Raw genomic sequence first — 25,005 nt, 5'->3', positions numbered from 1 at the left:
TTTAAAATGTATTATATTGCGATTTTAGTTAATAATAAAATGAATTTCTAAATTATGGATCTTTTCTTAAAAAAATTATATTAAAAAACAAAAACATTAAATGATATTTTTCATTTAACAAACAAAATCTTCATAACATAAATATTGATACATATAATTCAATCCAAACATTATAATTATAAAATGATTCAAATAATAAAACATAAAACATATTACACATAAAATAGAAAAAAGATAAAACACATTTTAATTATAAATTCGATGAAACATTATAATTAATTTTAAATTATTAAACTCAAAATTATAAGTCCGCATCAACTAATATTAGCTCAAATTAAATGAGTTGAGCCAAACTCCAAAATTGGGTTATGGTCAAAATTTGTCTTGGGAAGAAAGAAAGGAAGACCCTCGCTATAAATATCCCAACTGAAGAAGAGGGGTTTTTAACATTTTTACATTTCTCCATTGTTAACAGAATTCAATTCAGTTCTCAGATACTGTAAAAATCAGTAGAAATGCACTTGTATAACGCTTGGTTGCCGCCGCCGGTGGCAGAAGAGACGAAAAAGGAGAAACAATCCTTTGCTAAAGTACTGAAATCAGTTAAAGAATCGTACAAGTCGGATGATCCCGATTCAGTTTATGCTACCCTCAAATGGGTTTCCGTTATTGACCTGTAAGTTTCACTATTCGCTCCTAGTTTTACGTAATTCCTTGTGTGTGTACTGAATTCATTTGCTCGTTGACTTTGATCACTCACTTGCAAGTTCAGTTTTTTATTTTGGCATGTGAGTTTGTAGTTTTTTCACCTTTTTCAGTGTGGTGTACAGTGAATTGTACTGCTTGTTCGGTTTCGTGGTCTGATGTATGTGAATTTATTGAGTTTGAGTGAACTGATTGGTTTGTTACACTGTCCGGGATGGAAATGAAAGAGTAATAAACAGGACAGGGAAAAGTTTAATCGTGTAGAGCCAGTTATTACAATCACGTGTATATGCTCCTCCTAACAAGCTAATAACAATTTGGACAGCTTACCAGGACTCAAATGGACTAAGGAGCTAGTTATGGATACTAATAGATAATATTTAACTACTCTCATTTCATATTTTAATGGTTAATGGATATGTTCAGACCTAAAATGCTTGAAGTACCATCTCTGGATGGTACATCCCAGTTTCCTTCTAAACATTAGACTCTATTACTGAGAAGTTGGAAATTGAGACTTCACAAACTGCAGTCTTCTCATTTAGCTTCTTCAGAAGATAGACTTTCTGCTCAAGGACAACAAAATCTCACTGGGGAAGCAGACTGTACCACTATCTCTAGGATTGCATTTATTGAATTCAGGGGAATCGAGTTTAGCACTATCGCTGTTGAAAAGTTAATTTAAGTATTAGAAAGAATATTGGGTTTAGGCTCTTGTATTGGAAGTGAGGTTGCGAAGGGAAGTGTACAGTTGAGAAATTAGGTTGTGGAAAAGGTATAGTAGGTGTTTGTTGACTTTCCCCTTGGGATTAAATGGATGCAGGAACAATTGGAAGTACCACTCTTTTACTAGTTGAGGGAACTTATGGTAGTAGTAGACAGACATAGGACTGACAGTAGAAAATTTTCCTTACTATTTAGAGGAGCTAAAGTAGGTGTTGCCTTGCAACATTACAGCTGTGTATGATATTGAGGCATTCATTTCCTCAATTCTATGAATGAGGTCTGCTTGTCTCATCAAATGCTTCATCATCCAATGAATTTCTGTGATCTCTTGTGCAGTCACTTGAAATTCAGGATTCTCATACTAAGGCTTCTCCAATCTCTCCGACCTCTGAACCCGGGAGAGTTATGTCTCCACCTTCTTCCGTTCTTAATCCAATCTTCTAAGTCTAGCAGAGAGTCTGGAAGGAATCGATGGGTCTGATACCAACTGTTACGCTAACCAGGATCAGTGTAACTAGCCAGGAGTGGAATTGACAGAATAATAAACAGCAAAGAAGAGAAGTAAAGTGAAGGAACAAATTTCATTACATTAACCCAATTTCTATTACAATCATGTACAAACCTCACTGAACTTGTGAACCTTTTACAAACTGATAACACTTTGGACAGTTCCAGGACTCAAATGGACTAAGTAGATAATTGTGGACTAAGTGTAATAGTAGAAAATACATAACTAATCTTATTTTATATTTTAACAGTCAATGGCTACGTACAACCTAGAATGCCTGAGGTACCATATCCGGGTGCTGAATGGTTTTACTCCCTGGTTTGCTGTCTCTTTCATTTTTTTAGTCTGGGGTCTTTGAATCTCTTCAATTCAAGTAACATGATTAATTTTACTGTCTTATTTTCTACAGAATTGAAAAACATGCTAATCCTGATACGATAACAAGATTTATAGACTTGGCACGACTTGAGAAAAAAATATGTTGATTTAGAAAAACTTGTTATTTCTGACTAAAGAAATACTTATCTCTTGAGACCTGTGCAAACTTAACACAAACTTGTTGAATTATATAAACCTATTTACTGATGGACTTACCTGCAGCTTCATAAAAGCAAAAAGTGAACTAGCTCTGGAGGATGTTACAGAAGTAGTTGAAGTTGGATTGGAATTGTTCCGTATATCAGAAAATAAACTTTTTGCTCAGGTAATTTCTTCAGAAAGATACATATTCATGCATATCCTTTTTGATGGCTGTCTATCGTCATAGTTAAGGTCATTTGCTCTCATCAGGTTAGATGGGGAAATATCTTGGTAAAGCTACTGAATAAATACCGGAAAAAGTTGTCCTTGGAAGTTCAGTGGCGCCCTTTATATGATACTCTGATTCACACACATTTCACGAGGCAAGTCTCTGCTTTACTTTTATTTGTAACCTTTTGTTCCTTAATTAGCTTGCTTTTTATTTTCTTTTCTGTATGGACATCCTAATTAGTTTGTTTGGTGGTCTTGTTACCATTCTCAAAAATTGATTCATTTGTGGACACAACTAAGACACCTGGATTTTACATCAGATAACAACTTTCCTGAACCTACATCTGATTGCCTTTGCAGCTAATATGCAATTTACCCTCATGAAGTTTGTGAAACCTAATAGTTGCTGGTCAATAGCTTAGGAGTATGGTCTCCTTTCATGGCTTTGAAAACCTCATCAGGGCTCACACTCATTTGCTGTTTAATGGATGTGTAAAAGTGATAAGAGCCTTGAATTATTCCTCAATCTTGTATTCAATTTTAGTAAAAATTTGCAAATAGTTTAGGGTTCAAAAATATCCATGTCTCTCCCTGTCAATTCCAGATGGAGGTTGAAGATTCATCTCTTATTCTCATCTTTCTTAACTCATACTGGGTACCTCATGTTTCCATAGATTTATTGATGCGAGAGTAATTCAAATAAGGAATGATCCTTTTTGATGGTCTTTGTCAACGCGTCACTCACAATTTAATGAATTTTAGATGTTATTAGTTAATCTGGATGGGAAGTAAAAATACAATAACCAGCAGCAATATGAGAAGTGTAAGAAGTTCGCAAAAAGTGGCATTATCAACCCATTCTGAAATTGATGTTTATAAGCCTAATATCATATAAATCTGACTGCTCACATACTACATATTTCTGTCTTTTTGGAGGTTAGAGGTGATACATGTTTCTTTTTGTTGCTACTTTTCTACCGTAACTAAAGGGATCTGTACTTTAATCAGTTTAATACGTATCTAAATCTCATTGTCAGGTACTTAATATGTAGCTTTTGTATCGTTAACCCAGCAACTGTTCTTTTTAATACACTTTTATGCTGATTTGTTGAACTATTTTATTTGCTAAAGGAATACAGGCCCAGAAGGGTGGAGAATAAGACAGCGACATTTTGAGACCGTTACTTCTCTTGTACGATCCTGCCGGAGGTTTTTCCCTTCAGGCTCTGCATTTGAGATATGGTCCGAGTTCAGGTAGGATTTACTTCCTGGGTTAGGCTCTGTAAGTGCAAAAAGTGACAGTAACTTGGGGTGTTTGCTGAACTTCTTTCCTAGGCCAAGATCCATCAACCACTATTGATGTGTTTCTCCTCTCATGAACTAATTTTTTAGGGTTGAATTTGGCTTGTTAGGTCCTCATTCATTAATGGAGTGCATTTTGCAGATCTTTGCTTGAAAATCCATGGCACAATTCATCCTTTGAGGGTGCTGGTTTTGTAAGACTGTTCCTTCCTACCAATAGAGACAACCAGGATTTCTTTTCTCAGTAAGGACAATCTACTTCTTCTGAAGATATTTTCACTTTCATCTCACTACATAAGTAAACTAATCCTCTTTTTGGTGTTATGGCAGCACTTGGATTGTTACGTGTTTAGTCCACTGGGATTCCGTACCAAATTCCCAGTTTTGGAACAGCCAGTGGGCCTCCGTTACAGCTCGTGTTTTAAAGAACTATAGCTTCATTGACTGGGAACATTTCTTACCAGATATTTTCAATAAATATTTGAATATGTTCGAGGTAGGTTATGTACTTATGTTGCATAGACTTTATCTTTGTTGCTTGAAGAAATTTTCTTAGCAAATGAGCATGTGCAAACAAGTTTGTCTTATTACTATGCCTTGTATGGAAGATCATATTCCATCATAATTGTATATTGGAAGGTTCCTTATTTTAGAGAGAAATGGAACTTGTTGCCCTGGTGTTTCTCATGTAATATTTCATTCATCTTTGTTCACAGGTTCCAGTAGCAAATGGCAGTGGGTCAAACCCATTCTCTGTGGATGTTCCCAGAAACACAAGATTCTTGTTCTCAAATAGAACAATCACTCCATCAAAAGCCATTGCTAAATCTATAGTAAGCGCACTTGTATAAGTGATCATAAGAATACATCTGCATGTGGCAAAAATGACCTCTGTTTTTGTCAATGTAAATGCAGGTTTATCTACTAAAACCTGGTGGTTCTGCACAAGAACATTTGGAGAAATTGGTCAACCTCTTGGAACAGTTCGTTTTCTACACAGATTTTATATCACCTTACTTTAAAAAATTTTGCCTTATAAAATTTTGTAAATCATCTCATTTTGTTGTTTTAGGTATTACCATCCTTCTAATGGTGGTCGCTGGACTTATTCCTTGGAGCGATTCTTGTTCCACTTGGTAAATATATTTCAGAAACGCTTGCAAAATGAGCAACAGTAAGAATTTTTAATCTATCATAGTAATTCTAGATTCTATATGAGAGTATGTAGCCTTTGTCTGACTGTGAGATGGTGGGCTCAGGAGAAAAGATGACGGCGAGCAGTCTGAAATCTTCCTAGGGCAGTCAGAGAGGGTTTCTTTTGTGCATTCTATTCTCAAGCTAATTGATCGTGGACAGTATAGCAAAAATGAACATCTTTCTGAAACCGTTGCAGCTGCCACTTCTATCCTTTCATATGTTGAACCATCTCTGGTTCTTCCCTTTCTATCATCTCGCTTTCGTATGGCCTTAGAGACGGTTAGTTTGTTTAAGAAAGAATCTTGGCAATTTGGATTCACACTCCTTTTGAGTCATTACAAATGCTCCTACTTGGCTGAAGAGTTAATATTGTTTGAATTAGACTGATGGTTTTACTCCCTTACTACAATTTTCTGAATAGATGACAGCCACTCACCAGTTGAAAAGTGCTGTGACGTCTGTAGCATATGCTGGTCGATCTCTTCTCCTGACTACCTTGTCAGCTTCATCCATGGTTGTGGACGTTGTTGATCCTTCTGATTCACTTGTTGACCTGATGATGATTTCCTTGTCGAATGCATTACTTGGGATGGATGCCAATGACCCACCTAAAACCTTAGCAACAATGCAACTAATTGGCTCCTTGTTCTCCAATGTACGTACCAATATTATAAGTTCTTCCCAGTTATGGCTTTATCCACAAAAGGATTATGCTTATTTGTCTTAACTTGCAGATGGCTATACTGGAAGAGACTATGGACCAGTCCTCAATCATGCCGGGATTTCACTTTTCAGAATGGCTTGACGAGTTCTTGTTCCGCTTATTTTCGTTACTTCAGAATTTGGAAGCTAACAGTGTTGTGTAAGTATCACTAGATAGATTCTTCTCCCTTTTGCATCATATTTTCCATTTTTAATGGGACAAAACTTGAGCACAAGTAAATGAAGTCAATTGAATGCTCAAGGCTTTGTAATAACTGGTGCTTCAGTAATGAAGGTCTTCATTCGCAAGCAACTTCAGGAACTTTCCTGGTAGAAGATGGTCCATTTTATTTTTGCATGCTGGAAATCCTGCTTGGGAGGCTTTCAGAAGCACTATTCAAAAAGGTATCTTTTTCTGGATTTCAAAATGATTATGTTTGTTCTGAAATTTACGATTTCTATTGATGTTAAATTCTATTTTACTGAGCAGGCTCTTAAAAAAATTTCCAAGTTTGTCACAACAAATATTCTTCCTGGGGCCATTGCAGAGGTTGGACTGCTTTGCTGTGCCTGTGTTCACTCTAACCCTGATGAGGCAATTTCTCACCTTATCAAACCCCTGTTGGAGTCTGCTCTATCATCCTTAAAAGGAACACCTGTTACAGGATTTGGTGGAAGAGGAGCTTTTAAAATTTCTGAAGCAAGCAAGGTTGTCTTCTTTAACTAATGGTTATTGTAATATGCTTCTGGATTCGACTTACGGTCTGCATTGGTTTCTCATTTTTCAATTCTCCAGGCAAAGCCAATGGTCTCTCCCGCTCTCGAAACTGCAATTGAATATCATCTGAAAGTTTTATCTATTGCAATTAGTTATGGAGGTCCATCACTTCTTCATTACAAAGACGAATTCAAGGAAGCTATTTTTTATGCTTTTGATTCACCATCTTGGAAGGTTCTTTTTTCCAACTATACATCATTTTCTGATGATTACCTTTTTATTGTTATAAACCCTTGATTGTACCCACATTAATCAAATATTTAGGTTGCTGTCTCATTATACAGTGTTGGACAATCCTCGCCTCTTGGGTTGAGTTAGGCGTAAGGTCCGCTTATTTAACATGATATGAAAACTAGACCCATCTTATTCTTGGTTTTCTACTATTGGGACCTTATATATGTTGCTCCTGTGTTCCAGAAGTTCAACCATGGCATATAGTGCTTGCGTTCAGGTCTTAGAGTCCAATACTAGTCAAGTATATAAGGTTGTTGACAATCCTCACTTAATGAGCCAATTTTTGTGCTTGATTAAGGTACAAGTATTTTTCGAGAATAATTATCCCAAAAAGGTTATAAGCCCTTAATCATTTCTTTTATTTGCAGCAGTGTCAGTTATTCACCTGTCTTAGAAGTTGACTCTTCTTAACTTTTGTCTTGGGTAGTAGTAAACTGAGAATTACATACCGGCATATATGTTTATTTACGCCCAGTTAGTCCTGCTAGACCATTGTTCATATGAAGCTTTGAACCAAAGTATTCTTGGTCCTTCAATTTTATCTGATAAGAATAGTTGTACATGGCAGGTTAATGGTGCTGGTGATCATCTCCTTCGATCTCTCCTTGGAAATCTTGTTCTTTACTATCCCATCAACCAGTACAAGTACGTGAAACTTTTGTCTGGTTAAGAATTTTATACATTCACCATTCAGTTTCTTTCTATTTAATTTTTTGGTCAAAATATATGGGACAAGTGTTTTCTACTAGATGACTTTTCATGTATGTATGTATCTGTTGATTGCTCCACTTCAAAATACCAGGTGTGTTTTGCACCATGCTGCAGCCCCTGCACTGGAGGAATGGATCAGCACAAAAGATTTTACCGAAGATAAACCCTGGTTAGCCCCCAAGTGGCATGTCCCTTGCTCTGAAGAAATTCATTTTGCAAATGAACTCTTGAAGCTGCATTTTGATTCTCCTTTAGATGACCTTTTGAAAATATGCAAATCCAAAATCCATTCTGATCCAGGTAACTATTATTTTTTTATTACAATTCTGATTCTTGAAAGGGCAATCTGCCAATTGGATGAATCATAAAACTTGTTATGATAGACTTTATGGAGATTTTCTATTCCTCTACTGAATGAAGGCATAACATTTTGCTGAATGATACTTGCATACATCATTAAGCTTGGAATAAGTCCTTAAATTTATTGCCGGAAGATCTAAACTTGTTAGGTATTAGTTCCAATATGAAGTTGGGGTCAATTAGATGAATTCTCTATATCCATTTTGCTCTATTCAAACCCAAAACATGTATTATTTGTTTAGAAAAAGATATAAAGCATGCATAAAAAAGAATAAAAAGGTATAATTAATAGTTGTCTTACTAAATTGCATAAGACTTTTTTTGTTTCTGGTGTAAGCAAATATATTTAGAGGTGACTGACTCAATTATATACATCCTAAAATCTTGTTTGTAATTGAGTCAGCTCTCTTTTTTTTTTTTAATTATGCTGTAAATATGGTTTCAGTGCAATTCATGTACTGACTTGTCAATATACACAATTGTTACCTTCTCAAAAAAGAAGAAGAGTTGTCGACCTTTTCTTTTTCTTCATTTAAAAATATGTGCTGTTTATGTATCCTTCTCTGTAACTCATTGTTTTACTGTTCTTTTACTTTGTGATTGCAGGCATAGAGAAAGAACACCTAAAAGTGACCCTTCTACGTATTGATTCGTCACTTCAAGGTGTTTTAACGTGTCTACCTGATTTCAGACCATCCTATAGGAACGGGATGGCTGAAGAGCAACCTGACATTCCTTTCGTAATTGCTGGAGCTTCTGGTTCATGTGTTGGCACCATGGAACTGCGAGCAAAGGCTGCTGACATTATTCATGCAACCTGCCAGTATTCATCTTATCTCTTATAAATTTTTCTTGCTTCTCTCCCTTGGTTCCATGTGGTGAATTTGACCCCTACTGTCGTGACAGATACTTACTGGAGGAAAAATCAGATGATAGCATTCTATTGCTGCTTCTGATTCGTATAATTGACTCCTTGGGGAACTACGGTAGTTGAATTTTCTTTGTACAATCTTCTTTTTCTTGTTATGGGTCTTCCCATAACTTGTATCCTAAGTTATTGAGATGGTCAACAGGGAGTTCAGAATATGATGAGTGGTCAAATCACAGGCAGTCCTGGAAACTAGAATCCTCTGCCATAATAGAACCTCCAGTTAATTTTATTGTGTCATCTCATTCGAAAGGGAAAAAAAGGTAAATTTAGCTATGTTTTTGTATGTAAGACTCACGGCCATATTGAATATGGTGTTTCCGTCTTTGAAGATAACACCAATTTTGCAGGCCTAGTTGGGCACTTATTGACAAAGCATGCATGCATAGTACTTGGAGAGCCTCACAATCATCATATCATATCTTCCGGCTGAGTGCAAATGTATCTCCTTCAGATCATATCATTCATTTGACGGATGATCTTCTTAATCTCTCCTTGCATAGTTATGAAACAGTCCGTGGGTGAGTTCTAATCTTTCAATCATATTGTCTGAACATGTGTCCTCTTTGCCTTAAATGAGGTCAAAGTTTATAAATTCTTTGAATTTGAAATATTTCTACATCAACGAATAGAATAGCTGCAACAGGAGCTTCACAGTCGCTCTATATTGGACATACGGAAGCCTTTAAACCTTTTACTCATTCACTTAGTACTCATATATTAAATAGGTGCTTAAGCTAATATAATTACATGCTATTTTATCCTGTTGTAGGGAAGTCATGGAAGTAGAATAATGATATAATCTTTTGAGTGATTTAAGCAATACAATGAGGAGTACTAACTGTGTGCATATCTCTCATGGTCATTGTCCTGTCATTCTTAATTTCCATTGGGAAGACCATTTTTATGTTGATTGCTAATGATTAGGTCCCATAACCAAGTTGCATCTTCTGGAAGATTTTTTGTATCTCATCTATCTACTCCTCATTTCCTCAGACTTGCTGGAAAATCTCTCTTGAAGATGATGAAGAGATGGCCCTCTACAATCTCAAAATGTGTGCTCAGTCTGAGTCAGAACTTGAAAAATTCTAGCTCACCAGAATGCGCAGTCTTAGGTTCCTGTGCAGTCCTTGCAACGCAAACTGTTCTTAAATGTTTAACAACGGTACTGATCTTCATACTACATGCATTATTCTTTAGGAAGTGAGTACCTGACTTTGTTTTTGCTCTTCATGACACAAGGATTTGAAGGCACTTTCTTCCTTCCTGCTTGGAATTCTGTCAAGGTAAATTTTTTTGCTTGCATCTTGTTTAGCTTGTGATTCCTTATAGCCCAATGTTGGTGTTGACTCTTTGTTACCGAATCTTTATTGCTCAAGCTCTCATCATGAAACACTAAAAGCTCAGAAAGCCATCAATGAGGTGAGATATACATTCAAAGTCGAGTCTTTTCATTTCTCTTTTCTATGTTGACAAAAGAAAGTTTATTTTTTTATTGGATATCTTACAGCTTTTCATTAAGTACAACATTCATTTTTCTGGAGTATCCAGAAACATGTTTAAGGCATCAGGCAATTCAGAAGGAACAGATTTTGGAGTGTTGGTTTCTGAGATAGGTTCTTTGAGTTTTGAGAGCTCCAACTTGCACTGGCGGTAAGAAAGCTTTATGTAATGTCATTCCCCCCCACCCCCACCCCCACCCCCACACACACAGGGCTTCATGATTTCTTCCAAGTGTATGTGTCTCAATTGAACCATCACACCTAGGAATGACTATAGGGCTGGCTGTGGCGGATTTTAATTTGCACTGCAACAAAGCTGTGTCACAACGCCCACTTCACCATACAAGCTTTTTGTATAGGGCAGGGTGTGGCAGGTTTCAAATTCCGCTGTAACAGTGCCACACTACACCCCTCTTCATTGCACACCCTCTTTTCTTCCTGCAAAATCCTGGCCCCACACTGTCTGCATGCTGCAACATTTTCTGTTTGAGCACACCTATCTTGAACATTAAGAGAAGTTCAACATAATGCTTCAAGATTGTCAGAAGATCAAGGAAATGGAAATAGATATTAAAACCAATAATACCATTTAAAGCCATTAACTTTTCAGTATGATCTAAAAAAAATATGTAATTCTGTGAATGACGTTGTGCCTAAACTTTATGTCATCTTCTTAATATCTGAAGAACTCTAAGCTTCATTTTTGCTTGTTGTTACTCTATCTTGTGTGTATTGTATATTGATTTTGGGGAAAGAAAAAGTTGTGGGTAGAGAGATTTCAATGAGAGGTTCAAACGTGGATAATGTTGGAGGCTAGTTACAGGCAGTGGGTAAAAGATAAATAGGTCTTTGGAGTTGTCCACGATGCCACAACCAGCCCCGCCCCACAATTTTCTTAAAACAACAATAACATACCCGATGTAATCCCACAAGTGGGGCACCCCAACATTTTCTTAAAAAGAATATTCTCTCACATGACCTGCCTCTACCGCCATATCTAATTATTGATATATGACAGAGTTGCTGCAGGACTGGTTTTGTCTTCCTATTGCCAACAACACCCATTTTTCCTTCTTTGCATAAAATATATTTTATTTCTTGATTTCTTTCAGGTACAATCTGATGGCTAACCGAGTACTGCTGCTGTTGGCTATGGCTTCCAGAAATGATCCTAACTCGTCCTCCAAAATTCTGAGTGAAACTGCTGGTTAGTTAAGTTTGTCCGTGGGTTTTGCTTCAGTTCATTTCGTTAGTTGAACATTTCTGCTAGAATTCTTGTTCCCTCAATAGGGTAGAAATAGGAACTCCTTCTAGTATTTTATTGTTTTTTGTTATTTATGGTCAGTATTCTTCTCCTTACAGTATTCTTGTTCCGTGAGTATGATCTATCATAACAAGCAGTCAAAATGATTGCTATCTTCAATTCACCTTTATTACTGTGTTTCTTTTGTGATCTGGAGTAAGCAGCTGTATGTTTCATGTTTAAATTTACCTATAGATTTTGAGAGATTCTCATCTTATGATTAATCTTGTCAGGTCACTTCTTACAGAGTTTAAAAAGCCAACTACCACAGACAAGAATTTTGGCAATCTCAGCTCTAAATACTTTACTGAAAGAATCGCCTTATAAGCTCTCTGAGGACCGACCCATTTGCTCTACTAACCGTCAGGATAAATTCAAGTCTTCTCTCGAAGAAGCTTTAAGTAATATATTCCAGGAAGAGGGGTTTTTCAATGAAACCCTGAATAGTCTTTCTCATGTTCATATAATTGACACTGATGGTGCTTCTTCTAAAGGAAATCATGGCACCTCCTCATTTCAGAGTGTGGCTGACAAATCCATTACTCGATTTTATTTTGAATTTTCTTCATCATGGCCCCGTACTCCCAATTGGATATCTTTGTTTGGAAATGACACATTCTACTCAAGCTTTGCCCGAATTTTTAAACGTTTAGTACAGGAATGTGGTGCTCCTGTTATACTGGCACTAAAAGATGCATTAGCAGACTACATAAATGCAAAGGAGAGGACAAAGCAGTGTGTTGCTGCTGAGGCAGTGGCAGGTGTGCTACATTCTGATGTTTCCGGTGTTTCAGAAGCATGGGATAGCTGGTTGATGACCCATTTTCAGAGTATTATTCAAGCACCAACAGTTGAGTCCATACCTGAGTGGGCTGCTTGTATTCGTTATGCAGTTACTGGAAAAGGAAAACATGGAACAAAAATTCCACTCTTGAGACAAAAGGTCATGGACTGTTTAATGAACCCCTTGCCTGAAACAGTTAGTACTACTGTAGTTGCCAAGCGATACATGTTTCTTTCAGCTGCACTAATAGAAGTTTCCCCACCAAAAATGCCAGTTACTGAACTAGCGCTTCACTATAAGCTTCTTGAAGAATTGCTTGGCAGTATGAGCCATTCATCTCCACAAGTGAGTATTCAACGTTTCAATTTTCTGCTTAGGATCACAATTTATCATTTTCAGTTTCTCTATTATTTTTCTGGTTATGCTAAGAGTTGCTTGGTTACATGAGCCATTTGATATTTGATTTGATTGTCAAAGGAAGCATACGTTTATCTGTCGATCAACTCAAATCGCATACCTCTTTGATGAATTGCTTTGCTTGATAGGACTTTCCTTCTCGATCAGTTTTAGTTTTACAAGTTGAACTGGTTCTTCTCAGTTGTTCTACTGGAAAGACAAGCTTGTTAGTCTCAGCTTTTCCAGATCAATAGGTTCAGCTCTGAGCATCATTGTTGGGTCCCTTCTAAGATCTTCTAAAATATATTTTTCAATAACCTTTTTGCTCCTCATGGTTATGGATCCACATCTGATCTTGATCCCATTTTTTTTGTGCTTCCTCTCTTTTAATCTCGAAGGCATTATGGCCCCCACGTACATTCTCTTTGACCATTCTTCTTTTCAAGTTGTACATACATTGAGGCTATATCTTTGAGCTGATCTCGACTTCATAGTTTCATTACATTCCTTGTATCCAAAGTTGTTGAACTTTGAGGATCAAAAAGGTATTCTTTGACTCCTGTTCACCAAGAAAGATCTTTGACTACAACTTTTAATGTATAATGTCATCACTTATTTTGTTTTTGTTTAAGATTATTTTTTCATTTGTAAACGAGAACATTGTTACTTACTGTTCTTCATATCTAGTTTCTAACAAAAAGTTTATCTTTCAAAGACAAATTAATCTATGTTTAAGGGAAATTGATAAAATTGACCACCCCAGAAAAAGGAGTGGATCCTTTCACAGTTTCATCAATCTCCTTCAAAGTCTTCTGTAGAGTTTGTTGTTTCTGTGGTGACAGATAATGAAACAATTTCTGGAACAGGTGAGGGAATCCATTGGTGTCACCCTCTCTGTTTTATGCTCAAACATTCGGCTCCAGGTGTCCTGCAATCAAGCTCATCCACATGAAGTAGGAACAAGTAATGTGAACAGGAAAGTTGAAGCAGGGAATTGGGATCATTATCTAGTAGAACGTGCATCTGAGCTTGTGGTGAAGATCCAAAGTTTTAGCCAGTCAGACACTCTGGATGTGCAAACGGACATGATTTCTGACAATGGAGTATTAACCGAACAGTCTCATGATGATGTTAAATGGATGGAGACGGTACAGTCAGCCAACTCATCTATTGGGCTTTTTGCACCTAAGACCTTTTATTGATTACTTGTTTTGGTGATATGCAGCTATTTCATTTCATTATCTCATCTCTAAAGTCAGGAAGATCCTCGGTTCTGCTGGATGTTGTTGTTGGTCTTTTGTATCCTGTAATATCTCTACAGGTTAGTTGCAACATCACATCATTCCCGTTGCTTGTCTTTTCAGTTGTTTTGACATTTTGAAGGGATGAAATTACTGTCTGAAGAACTTGGCATATACACACTTTCCCTCCATTTACGGATGAAAATGGTAAATCTTGTAACTGAGGTCTCTTGGAGTTGGAGAAAAGAAACTTTGATTTTTGTTTTTTGTCAATTTCTGTGATTGAGATCTCTTAGAAGAACAAACTTTGACTTATGATTTTTGACAAATTGATAAGAAGCATCTTGTTTATCTCATGGTGATAAGGCTATACTTTTAAGTTTTCTGTAATTTTTCTTGTCTTCAACAGCTATTTCTTGCAGTTCCTCACATTTGGCTGGTTGTTCTTTTTTTACCAACTACATATTTGTACCATTGGAACTAGAGGTCTGCCTTTCTTAGGTAATGAGGATGGAGAAATCTATGAAGGCAGGATATTATTGGAAATAGATGATTGGATTTAGTTGTTTCCATAGTTGAAATATAAGAGGAACTTCTGTGAGCCAAGTTAATAGGCTGATAATGCTGAAATTACATGTTTTTCTTCTTCTTCATCTCATCATTTGGCGTCTAAGATAGTTTTTTGAGTTACTGCTTTTTAGCTTGTTCAAATTTTACAAATGAGTGTGTACGAAATGTTGTGACCTAAGAAAATAACTAATTATCTCCTCTCTTTAAGGACTTAAGATTTTAGATGAGGTGACACCAATCAGGTTTGATTTTCGTTCCAATTAGTCAACCTTACTTGCCTATAAGAGTTAAGCCTGCATATCGTGGTATTGATGAAATCTTTAAAGAAATAAATCTCTCAACTTTAACAACATAGCTTTTAGGGAAGGTATAGCCACATCGTAAGAACTATTGCATTAAACTGTTGTCACATAAACTTCTCCTTGCCGAATTTTGATTCTTATCTCTCTCCGAGTCTTTAACTAAACTGACCTTTTCCCTTAACTGACGGGAGCTACTGTATATCAACAAGAAAGGATTAAATCGAAAAGACTCCTGTTGAAGAGTTCCATTTTTGGATTAAATTCTGACTGCAAGGCATCTCCATTGTTAATTTCCTATGGTTTTATGCTTGGTACACGAGCCATAGCCATTGAACTTGTATCCTGTACAAAGAAGGAGAATTGTGAGTCTGTGCTCCCTTCATGTTTTGGTGATATTTCGGGTGTATATATTATCCCAGACCATATTAGATCTGCATGTTTCTAATTCTTTCGTTCAGTTTTTGTCTTGATTTATATCTACATATGAAGTAAGTCCTAGTTAATTTTGTTCAAACGAATGATACTGAAAATTTGAATTATTGACATTTTTTCAGCTGTTGCACACGTGAAGAAATTGATACACTATAAATTAATATATTCTCATTGGAGGTGTTTATAATAGAAGTGCATTTCTCTTTTGATACTGTTGATTTTTTGTAGGAGACGTCAAATAAGGATTTGTCGACACTGGCCAAAATAGCTTTTGAATTGCTAAAGTGGAGAGTTTATTCAGAGTCCCATTTAAGGAAAGTTGTGCTCACCATTCTTTCTATAGCCAATGATACCAATTGGCGTACAAGATCTACGACTCTGACCTATTTACGGAGTTTCATGTATAGGTATGATCTTTCCGTTTTGATCTTCCCTCCTCTCTCCTCCTTCGGTGAAAAAAAGTCATTTTGGTTCTTGAAGAGAAAATGAGGTACTTTGAAAGAAACAAGTATTGTTATCATCACTCTACACTGAATCATTGTTATTTTTATTTCAAACTCAGTCTTCAGGTGTTGCGGTGGTCTAGAATAGCTAAGTGATGCAAAAATAAACTTGTAATATCCTGAATAAATGAGTTGCTATCTTGTTGCACCATACAGGCACACTTTCGTCCTCTCTAAGGTGGACAAACAACAAATTTGGCAAACTGTCGAGAAGCTACTCGCAGATAATCAAGTTGAGGTAAGTTCACATAAATGTTAGCTGAAATATTTGCGGTATCAACTATGTAAATAATTAAAATGTTGTGCATTACCATATGATGTCTAGTCTTGGAGAAAGTAAGTGGATCTCTTGATGCTCTTTGCTTGTTTTGTTCAATGGTTGATATACAACAAATATATTATTGATTTCTCAAACCCCATATCCCTATAATAATGGTGAAGTAAGGGGTGGACCCAAAGGGAATTAACTGGTGGTTCTTGCTCGTAGCTTATTTAGGTAGCTTTTTTTGCCTTTTTAATTTCCTAAACTTACTGGATCATGTTTGATTACATAGAAGAGGAAAGGCTAGGATAATATACAATTTACCTCTTTGTCTATCCTATCATATGTTTGATGCACCAAAAGACAACCTTTTTTCAAAGATCACTCCTGCTTATCCTATGTCAGTATGTCTTGTTTAATTCTTTATAGTATTATCAAAGTCATCCATTTCTTATGGCCGTTCCTCTTCTATTGCTGTAGCCTGTAAGTGTGTCATGTGCTTAATATAGGACCATGAACTTATAGGTAGTAGATGTTATGTGTTTGATTGTAGACCTTTTTCAACCCTTCCTGTTCTGATCTAGTGAGATTATTATGCTTTTAAGTTGCTTGGTGTCTGAAAGTTTTTTAGTTTGAACGTACAATTGATTATCGCACCCCCATTTACTTAAGGCTTCATGCTCCCATTACTAAGTGGTGGTTCAAGTAGTCATTTAATATCCTTTCGATGATAAAAATAGCTTTAGTTCTCCCTGATTACTTAAATATGGAGATTATGGTGATTTAAAGAAGCTCATTTGAATTCTTCTGAATATTTTGGTCAGGTAAGGGAGCATGCGGCAGCAGTCTTGGCTGGCCTAATGAAGGGCGGAGATGAAGATTTAGCTCAGGATTTCCGTCATAGAGCTTATACAGAAGCAAGTATCATTCAGAAGAAGAGGAAACAAAGGTTCTTTTATTGTTTTAGTTTTACTCAATTTTGGCTAGTTATTATTACTATGCTTATATAATTTGTTGGGTTATTACTGATGATCATCCTAGAGAGGTCACATCTATCTGTATATTCTAACTCCATTTGCCTGGGATGGGCTTGTAACATTAATGATGATAACCTTAGAGAGATGAAGCCTGTCTTTATTATGTGAGATATGACATAAGGGGCTAACTCATCCCCAAAAACTAGCTCATGAGTGGAGGATTTTTCAAGTCCATATAAGCAAATCATTGTTTCCCTTCTCCAACCAATGTGGGACTTTAACACACTAAGTGCACCCTTCCACACCTAGGCCCAATTGGAGCATGGATCGGGAGCCCAAAGGGACCAGAGCGTAACTTAGTCCCAAAAGCTAACTCATGAGGGGAGGACTGCCAAGTCTAGACCACCGGTCCATTCCCCAACCGATGTGGGACTTTAACCCACTCTCACCATGCACCTGGCATGTTTTTGTTAAGTCCTTCCTGATGATCATTCTAGAGAGATCAAGCCTTTGTGCATATGAATTAACACCATGGTTTTGTTGCTCAAGATGTGTATATATATAATAATCATTTGCAATTCTACTAAAAGAATTCCTGTGAATTGTTTTGGTTTTGTAGTAGCTAATATTACGAAGATATTACACAAACATCAATTAAGCGACTAATTTGATTTGGATACCTAGGGCACCTAGAAAAGTGTGTTTCTATGTGTGGTTGGCAGCTAGGGGAGCGATACTGACAACCAAGAATCGTAGGAAGAGAAGGATCATACACATCACCGGATGTTGTATGTGTAGATTTTCTTGCAAACACAGTAGTGTTAGGATCCTTGTAAGATGAACAAGGATGATATAACTATCATTTTGTATTCCAAAACAAATGTTGTACTGATGGTTATATATTTACATATAATCAATGTGTTACCATTCTCAAAAATGAAATTGCTATTGCAGAAGCATGCGTTCTGGATTCTCTGTAGCATCCCTACATGGAAAGATACTTGCTTTGGCTGCTTGCGTGCTATCAGTTCCTTATGATATTCCCAGGTACGTCCATTGTCTGATATAGTTTCATATATTCAAGATATATTTCACTATCAGTTTCTTATAATATTCCCAGGCACACCGCCCATTATATAACATAAATTCATATGTTCAAAGATATATATGACCAAGTGTTATCCTAGGAAGTTCCTGGAAGTAGCAATCCACTGCAGGAATGATAAACAGCATTTTAACTTGTCACAAAAGATGAAGTAAAATAAAACGAAATGTAACTTAAACTGCGTTTGAGATGACCCTGATGATTAGGGCCAGCAATCTGATAAAATATTAAATTGATCAACTTATGCTGGTCCAAATTAATTGAGTGTGTGGAGATCGTGCTTAATGTTTTGAAGTATTCTAGCAGACAGTTTCTTTCAAGCAGTCTTTACAAAAGTGTAGGATAATCATGTTTATGGATTTCACATCCTAAGTATGGGGTCATAATTGTCGCTAACACGACGTCAACTTTTTTTCCACATGGTATATTGCTTTTAATTTCCATTGTATATTACCTATTCAATTTTATTTTGTTATATCTACTTGAATGTAGCTTGACATTCTAAACTTTCAAATTAGGAGTTAGTAATTTTGTTAATACAAAAGAGTCAAGTTACTTTCCATGCATTACATTTTATTAGTCAAGTTTCATATGCCATTCAGTGTATTGAATAGTAGCTGCTAGCTAGTGTCTTTCTTTTTCGAATTTTTTGGTTTTGTATAACTAAGATTTGTTAAAAGAAATAAATATATAAGCAAATTTTTTCTTTAATTTAGAGACTTATAAGTTTTAATACTTGATGGAAATACTGTATTTGTCTCCTGTCTTGTTTTACGTGATGTTGTTTGATTATGCATGAAGTTTAAGAAAGAAATGAAGGAAGACTTTTGAAACTTGTTGTCTAAAACAAGCCAAAAATGTTTGTGAGGCTATAAAACGTCTCATCAGAAAACAAACAAATCAGTCTATTAGTTAAAGAGTGTATTGTGTTATTTCACTTTTGCTGTTAAAAGAAATATGTAAGTGACGCAGAAGCATCGCTAGAACTCATAGAGTTTCTTAAGGATTAGAAGAGGGCAATGTGCTTGCTTACTGTATAGAAATTCCAGCACTAACTTTGTGCTGTTTACAAATAAAATTATTACCTTTTCAAAATATAATTCTTTTAAAGTTATAACTTATTTCTACATGTACAAAGATATCATTATTCTTTTTGAGATGGTCCAAAGTAGTGTACTACTATTAATCTTTAGATATTTTCAGTAATATGGATTACTCTAGAGAAATGTTTCTCATTAGTGACAAATTGCCAAATTTTATCGCAGTTGGTTACCAGAACAGGTTACACTATTGGCTCAATTTGTTTCTGAATCATCACCTGTAAAATCTACCGTGACAAAAGCTGTGGCAGAGTTTCGACGCACTCATGCGGACACATGGAATGTTCAGAAAGATTCCTTCACTGAAGAACAACTTGAGGTATGGTTCGCACGTACATTTATTGTTATTTTGTACATTTCGCTGATGTAGGTTCCTCTCCAAACTAAATTCTTTAACCAAATATTGACATACAAGCAAGGGTAATGTCAAAATTTAGATCCATGGGTACGACCTTGTTGAGATCTTTTGGCCAAGAGGGCTCTGTATTAAATTCCATCCAAAACTGGTTACTTGTTTAATGTGAAAAAGAAGTTTTTTTCTGAAGCTCTATAGAAGACTTGAACTTTTTTTTTACATCAAATCCTAGTTCCATATGGGATTTGAGATTTTGGCAAGAGAATTAGAAGAATTGAGTTGTTCAGCAAGCCACCTCTTATAATTGATGATTGGTGTTTTCTTAGCTAACAAGATCATTTGTGACATCTTTGCAGGTCCTGGCTGATACATCATCATCCTCATCATACTTTGCTTGACATTCATGGTGTGCCTTACATGAGAGATAGAATTATACCATATCATATATCTCATATATTGTAAGTGGGAAGTCTCCAAGTCTAAAGTTGAACTACAAAAATGCTCATACAATTTTTTATTAAAAATTTTGTTCTACACTAAAAATTAAAAGAAAAAACTTTTAGACAGAAAATCATTCATTTTCTACATTGAATTTGAACGTAGAAAATTGTGTTGTCATCTTCCCACAATTGTTATGTTTGATTTGCTTAGTTATCACCAGTAATTATTTCAATTTTAAGGTTTTGGTTCTTTCATCTTCCAGGAGTAACAGATTTTTCATAGTTTTACAACATTTAATAAATTTGCGTGGAGAAATATATACATTGATCAATAAAATTATCACTCAAACATCTAATTTCTTGACAAAAAACAACGTTACATAAACAATCATAAAACACTTCTGTATATATGTTTCTTCAAGCATAGAGAATTGCTCTTCTCCTGCACTTCTCAACAATCCTTTCAGATTTGGAAACCTTTTCAAAAGTATCTATTTTGATGTCAAATTGATTCTTTCCATAGCAAGTTGTTCCATGAGAATGTTGGTGCAAAAAATACTATGCTTCTTTGGGTTTGGATAATTGTATGAAACTTTATTTAGAAATATATTGGTTTACATTGTTAACGTCTTAACAAATGTCCATAAATTTTTTTGGTGATTTTGTTTTGAAAATTAAGATAATAAAAAATTTATGGAATATAGCATGTGAAAATCAGTAAAATCGCGTTTATCTGTTTTAGTGTTCGTTTGAAATTGAAAATGCGTCTGTTTTTCCCGCATGACGAGCAGGGCACATTGTTTACGTCTTAATGGACGACCCTAAAAAATTTCACCAATTTCGTTTTGAAAAATATGGATCACAAAAATTTCATAAACTATAGCACACGAAAATCATTAAAATCAGCGTTTACCTATTTTGGGACTCGCTTGAACTTGAAAATGCGCTCATTCCTCGCGGGACGAACTGGGAACATTGCTAACATCGCAACGGACAAAATTTTGGTCATTTCATTTTAAGAATTTCGAATCACAAAAAATTAATGGATTAGAGTACATGAGAAACCTGCGTTTACCTACTTTAGGGCTCGTTCGAACTTGAAAATGCACTGATTTTTCTCACGGAACAGACTGGGAATATTGCTAATGTCTTAACGAACGTCCATAAAAAATTTCGACCATTTTGTTTCAGAAATTGTGGATTAGAAAAAATTCATGGACTATAGCACACTAAAGTCGGTAAATTTGTGTTTACCAACTTTGGGGCTCGTTTGGAATTTAAAATGCGTCCGTTTTCGCCTGTGTACAAACTGAGTCATTGCTAACGTCATAATGGAGGTCCATGAAAATTTTTGTCCATTTCATTTAAAAAATATTGGATTACAAAAAAAATTTCATGGAATATAGCACACGAAAATTGACAAAATCGGCGTTTACCTGCTTTGAAGCACTATAGAACTTGAAAATGCTTTTGTTTTACTGCGGAACAAACTGGGTACATTGTTAACGTGTTAACGGACGTCTATAAAAAATTTCGGCCATTTTATTTTCGAAATTTCGACTCACAAAAAATCAATGGATTATAACACATAAAAGTCGGTAAAATCTGCATACCTGTTTTGGAGCTTGTTTGAACATAACAATGCACATGTTTTCCTCGCAGTATAAACTGGTACATAGCTAACCTCTAAACAGACGTCCATAAAATTTTTTGGCCATTTCGTTCTCGAAATTCCAGATCACAAAAAATTCATAAACTATAGCACACAAAAATTGAAAAAATATGTAACTACTTGTTTTGGGCTCGTTTGAACTTGAAAATGCACTCATTTTCTCCGCAGGACGAACTAGGCACATTGTTAACGTCTTAACGGACGTCCATGCAAAATTTCAACCATTTTGTTTTGGGAATTCCGGATCACAAAAAATCCATGGACTATAGCACATGAAAATTGATGAAATCTGCATTTACCTGCTTTGGGACTCATTTGAACTTGAAATGCAACCAGTTTTTCCCCGCGGGACTAACGGGGTACATTGCTAAAGTTTTAGCGGACGTCCATGAAAAAGTTTGGTCATTTTGTTTCGGCAATTTTAACTCCCAAAAGATCTATGGACTATATCACACGAAAATCAGCAAAATGTGTGTTTACCTACTTTGGTGCTCGTTTGAACTTGAAAATGTGCTAGTTTTCCCCGCGAGACGAACTGGGCGCATTGCTAACGTCTTATCGAACATCCATGAAAAAATTCGGTTATTTCATTTCCATAATTTTGAATCACAAAAAATTCATAGACTATAGCACATGAAAATCGGCAAAAATCTCACCTTCTTTAAGGCTCGCCTGAACTTGAAAATGCGCTTGTTTTTCCCGGGTGACGAAGCGATAAATTGTTAAAGTCTTAACGAAAGTCCATAAAGTTTTTTATCTTCACTTCGAAAATTCAAGATCACTAAAAATTCATTGATTTATATCACACAAAAACGGTAAAATTTGTGTTTACCTGCTTTGGGGCTCGTTTGAACTTGAAAATGCGTTTGTTTTCTCCGCGAGACGAACTGGGTACATTCCAACGTCTTAACGAACGCCCATGAAAAAATTATTTCGTTTCAAAAATTTTTGGATCACAAAAAATTCATAGACTATAGCACACAAAAGTTGAAAAAAATTGAGTTTACCTGCTTTGGGGCTCGTTTCAACTTGAAAATGCGCTCGTTTTTCCCGTGGCACGAACTGGGTACATTGCTAACGTCTTAAAGGGCATCGATGAAAAATTTTGGCCATTTCATTTCAGAAGTACCCAATCACAAAAATTCATGGACTATAGCACACGAAAGTCGTCAAAATTTGCATTTACCTTATTTATGTCATGTTTAAACTTGAAAATGCGCTCGTTTTCCCCGAGCGGAGAACTGGATATACTGTAACGTCTTAATGGATGTCCATTAAAAATTATGGCCATTTCGTTTTGAGAATTTCGGATCACAAAAAATCTATAGACGCACACGAAAATCTGAAAAATCTGCATTTATTTGCTTTTAGGCTCGATTGAACTTGAAAATAAGCATGTTTTCCCCGCGGGATGAACTAAAACATTGTTAACACCTTAACGGACGTCCATGGAAAATTTTGGTCATTTGATTTTGAGAATTTCGGATAACAAAAAATTCATTAACCATAGCACACGAAAATCGATAAAATCTGTATTTACCTGCTTTGAGGCTCGTATATACTTGAAAATGCGTTCGTTTTCTCCGCGGGACGAAGTGAGTACATTGCTAATGTATTAACGAACGACCATAAAAAATTGCGCTCATTTTGTTTTGGAAATTCTAGATCACAAAAAACATCATAGACTATAGCACACAAAAATTGGGAAAATATGTGTTTACTTGCGTCGAGACTCATTTGAACTTGAAAAATATTTGTTTTCCCGCGAGACGAATTGGATAAATTGCTAAATTCATAATGGACGTTCATGAAAAATTTTGTTCATTTTATTTTGAGAAGTCTGGATCACAAAAAAAATTCATGGACTATAACACAAGAAAATCGGTAAAATTTGTGTTTACGTGCAATAGAATCGTTTGAACTTGAAAATGCGCTCATTTTTCCCGCAGGACGAACTAGGTACAATTCTAACGTCTTAATGGACGTCCATGAAAAATTTCGGACCATAAAAAATCAATGTACTGTATCACACAAAAAATAACAAAATTTTGCGTTTACCTGCTTTGAGGCTTATTTAAACTTGAAAATGGGTCCGTTTTCCTTGCGGGACGAACTGAATACATTGCTATTGTATTAACGGATGTCCATGAAAAATTTTGTTCATTTTAATTTTGAAAATTTGGATCACTGAAATTTCATGGTCTAAAGTACACAAAAATCAACAAAATCTGTGTTTACCTTCTTTGGGCTCGTTTGAACTTGAAAATGCGGTTGTTTTCCCCAGGAGACGGACTAGGTATATTTCTAACGTCATCACGGATGTCCATGGAAATTTCGTTTCACAAATTCCGGATCACAAGAAATCCATGGATTATAGCACAAGAAAAATCGATAAAATATGTGATTTACCTACTTTAGGACTCGTTTGAACTTTAAAATGCACATATTTTATCCGCCGGATGAACCGGGTACATTACTAACTTATAAAAGAACGTCTATGAAAAAGTTTGGTCTTTTCATTTTGGGAATCTGGATCACAAGAAATCTAAAGACTATAGCACAAGAAAATCGATAAAATTTACTTTTACCTGCTTTAGGGGTTGTTTGAACTTGAAAATGCATATGTTTTTCCTTGTTGGACGAACTAGATACATTGTCAACGTCTTAACGAACGTCTATGAAAATTTTTGATCATTTCGTTCTGGGTATTCCGTATCACAAAAAACTCATAGATTATAACACATGAAAATCGACAAAATCTGCTACCTGCTTTGTGGCTTGTTTGAACTTGAAAATGCGCCCGTTTACTATGCGGAACGAACTGGGTACATAACTAATGTCTTAGTGGATTTCCATGAAAATCTTGGTCATTTCATTTCGGGAATTTCATATCACAAAAAATCTATGGACTATAGCACACGAAAATTGGATAAATTTGTGTTTACTTGTTTTGGAGCTCTTTTGAACTTTAAAATGAGCCCGTTTCCCCCACGGGACGAACTAGGTACATTGCTAACGTCTTAACGGATGTCTATGAAAAATTTCGATCATTTGGTTTCGGGAATTCCAAATCACAAATTAATGGACTATAGTACATGAAAATTGGCAAAATCTTCGTTTACCTGCTTTGAGGCTCGTTTGAACTTGAAAATGTATCCAT

General features: G+C 35.7%; 1 protein-coding gene across 2 annotated transcripts; it reads left to right on the top strand.

The window, feature by feature from the left end:
• The first annotated feature begins 337 nt into the window (after window positions 1-337).
• LOC101266536 (proteasome activator subunit 4) lies at window positions 338-20,340 on the top strand. Of its 2 annotated transcripts, none has more exons than XM_010325927.4 (35): window positions 338-676; window positions 2,540-2,642; window positions 2,729-2,841; window positions 3,821-3,943; window positions 4,134-4,235; window positions 4,322-4,487; window positions 4,708-4,824; window positions 4,907-4,974; window positions 5,064-5,165; window positions 5,251-5,467; window positions 5,610-5,843; window positions 5,923-6,050; window positions 6,178-6,295; window positions 6,381-6,599; window positions 6,687-6,842; window positions 7,471-7,547; window positions 7,705-7,913; window positions 8,580-8,796; window positions 8,880-8,959; window positions 9,047-9,164; window positions 9,252-9,422; window positions 9,898-10,066; window positions 10,144-10,187; window positions 10,281-10,323; window positions 10,412-10,554; window positions 11,516-11,610; window positions 11,940-12,835; window positions 13,753-14,034; window positions 14,112-14,207; window positions 15,660-15,838; window positions 16,091-16,172; window positions 17,021-17,145; window positions 18,128-18,220; window positions 19,544-19,697; window positions 20,090-20,340. In XM_010325927.4, the coding sequence occupies exons 1-35, from the start codon at window positions 516-518 to the stop codon at window positions 20,129-20,131; spliced, it is 5,442 nt and encodes a 1,813-aa protein (XP_010324229.1). In that variant the 5' UTR covers window positions 338-515; the 3' UTR covers window positions 20,132-20,340. The 2 variants fall into 2 exon arrangements, with proteins under 2 accessions (XP_010324229.1, XP_069143689.1); XM_069287588.1 differs by having other exon boundaries at window positions 351-676; window positions 3,829-3,943.
• Window positions 20,341-25,005: the final 4,665 nt, after the last annotated feature.

The sequence above is a fragment of the Solanum lycopersicum genome, chromosome 7 (assembly GCF_036512215.1).
Source record: "Solanum lycopersicum chromosome 7, SLM_r2.1".
Classification (NCBI taxonomy): domain Eukaryota; kingdom Viridiplantae; phylum Streptophyta; class Magnoliopsida; order Solanales; family Solanaceae; genus Solanum; species Solanum lycopersicum.
This window is presented reverse-complemented; position numbering and strand designations above follow the sequence as displayed.